The sequence below is a fragment of the Malaclemys terrapin genome, chromosome 9 (genome assembly GCF_027887155.1).
Source record: "Malaclemys terrapin pileata isolate rMalTer1 chromosome 9, rMalTer1.hap1, whole genome shotgun sequence".
Classification (NCBI taxonomy): domain Eukaryota; kingdom Metazoa; phylum Chordata; order Testudines; family Emydidae; genus Malaclemys; species Malaclemys terrapin.
This window is the reverse complement of record NC_071513.1, coordinates 26564627-26570626: the sequence shown is the minus strand read 5'-3', so window position 1 is coordinate 26570626 and position 6000 is coordinate 26564627. Positions and strand designations below refer to the sequence as shown.

At 39.0% G+C, this 6000-nt stretch overlaps 1 protein-coding gene across 5 annotated transcripts in view; it reads right to left on the bottom strand.

The window, feature by feature from the left end:
* Positions 1 to 901: 901 nt before the first annotated feature.
* LPAR4 (lysophosphatidic acid receptor 4) overlaps positions 902 to 6000 on the bottom strand; it is a 52676-nt gene continuing 47577 nt past the window's right edge. For all 5 annotated transcript variants that reach the window (XM_054040790.1, XM_054040788.1, XM_054040791.1 and 2 more), the window contains one exon: positions 902 to 3126. In XM_054040790.1, coding sequence (XP_053896765.1) covers positions 1932 to 2981 — 1050 coding nt within the window. In that variant the 5' untranslated portion in view covers positions 2982 to 3126 and the 3' untranslated portion in view covers positions 902 to 1931. The remainder of the gene's footprint in view (positions 3127 to 6000) is intronic.

Below are 6000 nucleotides of genomic sequence, written 5' to 3'. Positions count from 1 at the left end.
TGGTGTACCCTGCCCCGCCACCTGTTCCAGCTATTGACTTACACCCCCAAGTGGCTAGAATCCTTTCTCCTTGTTGTCATGTTTTCTTTCTTGTCTGGAAATGCTGACTGCCCATTGTTGCCCTGACACTTACGCAGCAGTAAGTCCCAGTATGAGAGGTTAGTTTCTAGTCAAGATGGCAATAACGCAAAGCCAAGCTATCAAGGTTTGGCTACTCTATCATTTTGACTGTGAGATTGTGTATCGGGAATTTATCATATAGTCATTCTGTACCTGAGTGCCAGAAGTCAGGTGCTGTAGTTATTTAAGAGCTAAAATATGTTGAACTACAAGATCTTTCTTTGTCTTGCTCAGTGTATGGCTGTTTCTCTTTCATTGAAAACAATGGTAGTGCTAAATAAATATTATTTTCAAAGTAATTTTTTTTTTTTTTTTTTGCAATTCACTTAGTAAGTAAGCATTTAAACTCCAACCATTTCAAGACGTAATTAGACCTAATGGGTTGCTTGAAATGTCACAGGAGGTTCAACATGTGAGAATTAAAACAAATGGTTAAATGGAAGTCTCTCTCTTCAGTTCATTGTGGTCTCAGTTTTTATCCCTGATAGCTCTGAATTAGAGAGAGACTTACACCATCAACCAGAAAATGTGTATTATTAATGCTATTAAGAGAGTTGCTGGAGCAAGAACTTTGTGGGATCAGATCCTTTCTTTGAGCTGACTGTGCTGAGTAAGGACTGGCCCTGTACTTTGCAGTAACATCCTGGGCTGTAGAAACACCAGTCTTAATAATGCTGTAATATGCTTTTTCTTTTATCTACAGTTGGTGTTTAATACAGTGCTAAAATCAATTGAAAGCTAACTTAATCATGCAGCTCAAAAGAATACAGCATCTTGCAGGTGACTTTGTATATCAAAGTCCTTTAATTATTTGCTCTTTCCTATTATTAGTACAACAAACCACCATTTCCTGCATTCTGTAAGAGAACTAATTAAGCTCCAAACCAACCCATACCTACTCTCATTTAAAAAGAACCCTGTATCTAGTAAACCCAGAATATACACTCATGGTAAAGCTGAAAGTTTTTATTATATGTTTGAAAGAAAACATACATATGTGTGAAATTGACTTAACATATCCTGTATTTTCAGAAGGCAGGAAAAAATTGACTGAGATTTCTAAAGTAAGATAAAGTTTTTATATTTCCTGACTGGTCCCATGTTTAATCCTAGGAAAACATACCAAATGTTGGCATCATTCAATGCAAGAATCCACTCCATTCTCTCCATAAATAATCTCCAGAGAGAGATCTATCTTGACTTACATATCTTGAGTTCTCAAAATTGAGAAACCTTTTATCTGATGGGCTTATCTACACATGGAGAAATCTCCAATTAACTCCACGTGTGGACACTTTGAAAGCTAAATTCAAGTGAGTTAAGCTAAATAGGAACAAGGCACTCTTATTCTGGAATAAGAATATCCATATGTGGAGTGAACAAGGGTGAAAGTAATATTAAACAATTACCAGTATGGGGGCCTGGCTCTGGGCCTGCGGAAGGGGCAGGGCATCAGCCTCCCACAGCCAGCCCATCTGTGCTGCCTGGCCTGGGCCGTCCGGGGCTCCAGCGGCGATTTAAAAGGGCTCGGGGCTCTGGCCGCTCACGCAATATCAGCGGCCAGGAGCCCTTTTAAATCATCAGCCCCGGGGCAGCTGCCCCTTTTGCCCCTCCCATCGGTGGCCCTGCCGATGGGGGGGCAAAAGGGGCAGCGATGTTAAAGTACTGCCATGGCAGCGCTTTAAGGTCAGCTGCATACGGGCCGGTACCGGCTTCTCACTGGTACACCATACCAGCCCGTACCGTACTTTCATCCCTGGGAGTGAATCAGGGATAGTAAATCAGGAATAACTCTATATGTAGACAAGCCATTAGAAATGTGATTCAGCAGTTGGATCACCTCCATTTGTAATAGCCTGGTCATTCACTTCCTCCTGTATTGCAGGCAGTGCAATCTTCATTGTTAGAGGTGTTTCAGTCTTGGAAATGGAGTCCACTTGTATTTGGGAGTGTATATTGAAAGACTTTTGAAAAGATTCTGATGTGAAGTAGTAAATGAAGGGGTCAAAGCAGCAATTCATTGTTGCAATGCATAATGTGATTGGGTACATTGTCCTAGCAAATCTCTCCAAAGAGCAGTTTGCTATGGCTTGAGATCGCACAAGAGCATATAAGAAAAGTATGGAATTGTAGGGCACAAAGCATACTACAAAAATGGCCACATGCACAATAATCATCTTTAGTACTTTCTCTTTGTTTGTCCCAATCTGAGATAATGTAGCAGGTTTCCGGAGAGTCCTCAGAACCAGTGAAGAGCATGTGAGGTTGATTAGCAAAGGAATTATGAATCCTACCACTTCAATAAATATAGTGATCTTAGACAAATAGGTCTTCCAAACAATTTTGGAAAAACCCTCAAAGCAGGTTGTGCTAGTGCTGGAGACGTTGGTTGTGGAGAACAATGAAGCTAAAATTCCTCCACTGAGGACTAGTATCCAGACTCCTGCACACACAATGGCTGAATTTCTCCTTGTCCGAATGGTACGAGATCTGAATGGGTAGACAATAGCCAGGAAACGGTTGACACTAATGCAGGTGAGGAACAGCATACTGCCATATATGTTGGTGAGAAATGCAGTCCCTGAAATCTTGCACAGAGTGTCCCCAAAGGGCCAGTGCCTGTTGAAATTATAAAATATTTTAAAAGGCAAAGTGAATACAAAGAGCAAGTCAGAGACGGCAAGGTTTGTCATGAAAATAGTTGTCTCGCTTCGCATTTTCATTCGACAGCAGAAAACAAACAAAGAGGCACAGTTTGTGATCAAGCCAAGGATGAATACCACGCTGTATACGGCCCCATACAGGTTGTATTTAAAGGAATCATCTGTCAAACAGGTATGATTATTGCTGTGGTTTCCCATTCCAGGTCTGTGACGTGCTTTTGGAGCCCTTCAAAGCTGAATTCAGTGGCATCCATAAAATAAGTTAGTGAGCGCACTCTTCCTTAAGAATTCTAATGTTGTGGCTTGAAGCTCTGGTGCCTCATATTTGTGATGTCCTGTCATCCTGAGGAAGACACAAACCGTCAGTTCTGTAACCCAACTATCATTTAAAATTTCTGTACATGAAAACACACAGCCCCTTTTCCCCACCAACACCACCTTCACATATCAAGCATATCCTTACCGCTGTAGATGTTCAGGGTTTTAAAATGTTTATCAGGTACGTTTTCTTAAAGATACATCCCATAGGTAGGTATCATGGAGTAGGTATCTTTATTTTATTTTAGAAATGTTGTGATAATGGTAGTATTTGGTTTACAATATATTTTCTTATATACTAAACCAAGAAATATGAAATGATCTGGAAATACATCAGGAGGGAGAGTTTGTCACAAAGGTCAGTTAAGCATCCAGATTCTTACTGAAAGTCTATAGGAGTTGGGTGCCTAATTTACCATTTGTGCCTTGAATGGGATTGCCAATCCTCCAGGATTGGCCTGGAGTCTCCTGGAATCGGCATCAATCTCCCGGTGACTATTGAAAGCAATCCGGGAGATTTTAATAGGATATTTTAAGAAAATGACATTGTGTCATGTTGGGGGTGGGAGGGAAATCTCCCAGAATAGCTTCAGTGAGAGCTGGCAACTTCTTGAAATAAATCTCCCCCTAAAATCTTAAATAGGAATGGACCATCAGGTTTGGGAAACAAAACAAAAAAACCTAACCCTAACACATCACCCATAGCTAGAACCAAATAAGAATCTGAAATGTTCAGATAAGCTCTTGGAGCTATGCAGAGAATGGAAATTCCATTTTGTGAAGGATTTTGACATTTGTCATTCTTCCGATTAGGAACGAAATCCCAACATTTTGAATTTCTCTGTGAAAGAAAATTCTGAAAAATATTTAGTTACAAGTTGAAACATTTTGTTTTGATTTGCATTTGTTTAAAAAAATTCAATTATACTTAAATAATTGAAACAGTCATTTTAAAAAAATCAAAACATTTCATTCTGAAAAGGCCAAAAAGGGACATTCTGAAATTGTTTGGAACTCCTTAGCTTTTTCTCAAACAAGATTTTGGCAAAAACATGATTTCATGAAGTGTTTTGATGATTAAACTGTATTCCTTAGAAAAGGATTCTAATGAAGCTTTTCCAAAAAGCTCCTTTTTCACTTCTGGTCTTTGACTAGGATCAGAACAGGAAGTATTGGAAATCCCATAGAAAATTTGGTCTCATGAGACTTCCAACCCAATTTAGCAGGCTCTAGAGATTTGGATAGTTCTGATAAGCATTTGGTTTTTTACACTTATTGGAACTAAATACTTGGAACCCTTTTGAGGAACCCTCATTAACTGTTCTATCTTGAGCTATTTTTAAGGCCTGTACAAAGAAGCAATCAGAAAGTTTCTCAGATTAGAGAGAGAATAATTTTTTGAGCATGGTTGTATCTCTGGAGAAAGTGGGACAAGGTCAGACAACTGCAGGAGGAGCGTCTGCACTGTAAAATATAGCAAACCAAATAGAGAATGTAAAGCTTGTTTCCTGTGATCTAACAACTGACCTGGTAGGTAAAACTATAGAGCATTTTTGACAGATGGAACCACTAGTTCGGAGTTGGAGCTGCATCAAAAAGAGATCTTGTGGCAATATACATTAAATAGCAAATTTTAGGTGGTATTGGATACATTATGATTCTCTGAAATAATTGAAAACACTTTTGAAATTAGAATATGTAAGCAAACAACTAATTGAAATGAAGCATGGATTGAATCAGGATAATTGGATGCATATTGTCTAACTAGTAAAATCAAGTGTTTTCTGTATTGTATTCCCAGTGGAAAAAGTTACATTCTCAGACAATATTTCTTGCATGCAAGTTATCTGTAAGCCAACTGTAAAATGTCCATTGCTCAAAACTTTACTAAAACCTACTCTACTACAATGAAAAGAACAGAAACTTCTCATTTTCCTTATCACAAAACTTCACCAAACGACAGACATGAATTCTGGCCCAATCTAGGAGTGACCAGAAAACCATACCTGTACTGTAGGCACTGCAAAAGCAGCATTATGTGCCAGTTTTCTAATCAGTGCCCTGCCTTGTCCATTAGAGACTATTCCTGCTAAGAGCACCAATCTATGTATAAGTAGGTGTATAGGGGTTAGTGTGAAGTCAGATCAGATGGACCATGAACATGATCTCTAAGCGTTACCTTGGAACTGCACCTGTGTCACAGAGGGCTTACACAACAGCCTCTCTCTAAATTCTGGAGGAGCCAGGATTGGGGCAAAAAACTTCTATCCCAGGCTGCCCCATTTATTCATGGGCTTTCTAGCAATTGCTAACTGTATGGGCACTGCTCTGTCTGAATTCGGCTTGTGGTCTCCTGGCAGTTTTTGGCACACACTTTTAAACACAGTTCAGTAAACTTCTTTATCTTTACTTATGTTTGAGATGCGCAGTTGCTATGAGGATCCTGGTTAACACACATTCAAATCAAAAGTAGATATATCTTAATCTGATAACTGTTGGCTGTGTGGCATGACAAATGATATCAAAACCAACATTCAGATGTTTTCTGCAGCACAAACAGATGCTTCCTTATGTGAACTGTCTTTATAAAAAAAAATGTAGGGGGCAAAATGCTCTTCTGGTATCTCTCAGCTTTATAATCCACACATTGTCTCTCTTTCACTATTTCAATGTCTGCCTTACTAAATTCATGACAAATTGAATTTCATTGCCAACCAGTAGGAAACAGAACACAGAAGAAAATTCCACAGAGTCGTTTTGGAAGAGGTGGTACTAAGCTATGCAAAAATGCACTTTCTTTAATTGTGAAGTAATCTAAAAATAATCAGAGGTTGACCTACACATTTAGCTGGCTATACCTATATCAAATGAATTTGTATAGGTTTTATATTTTGCCTGC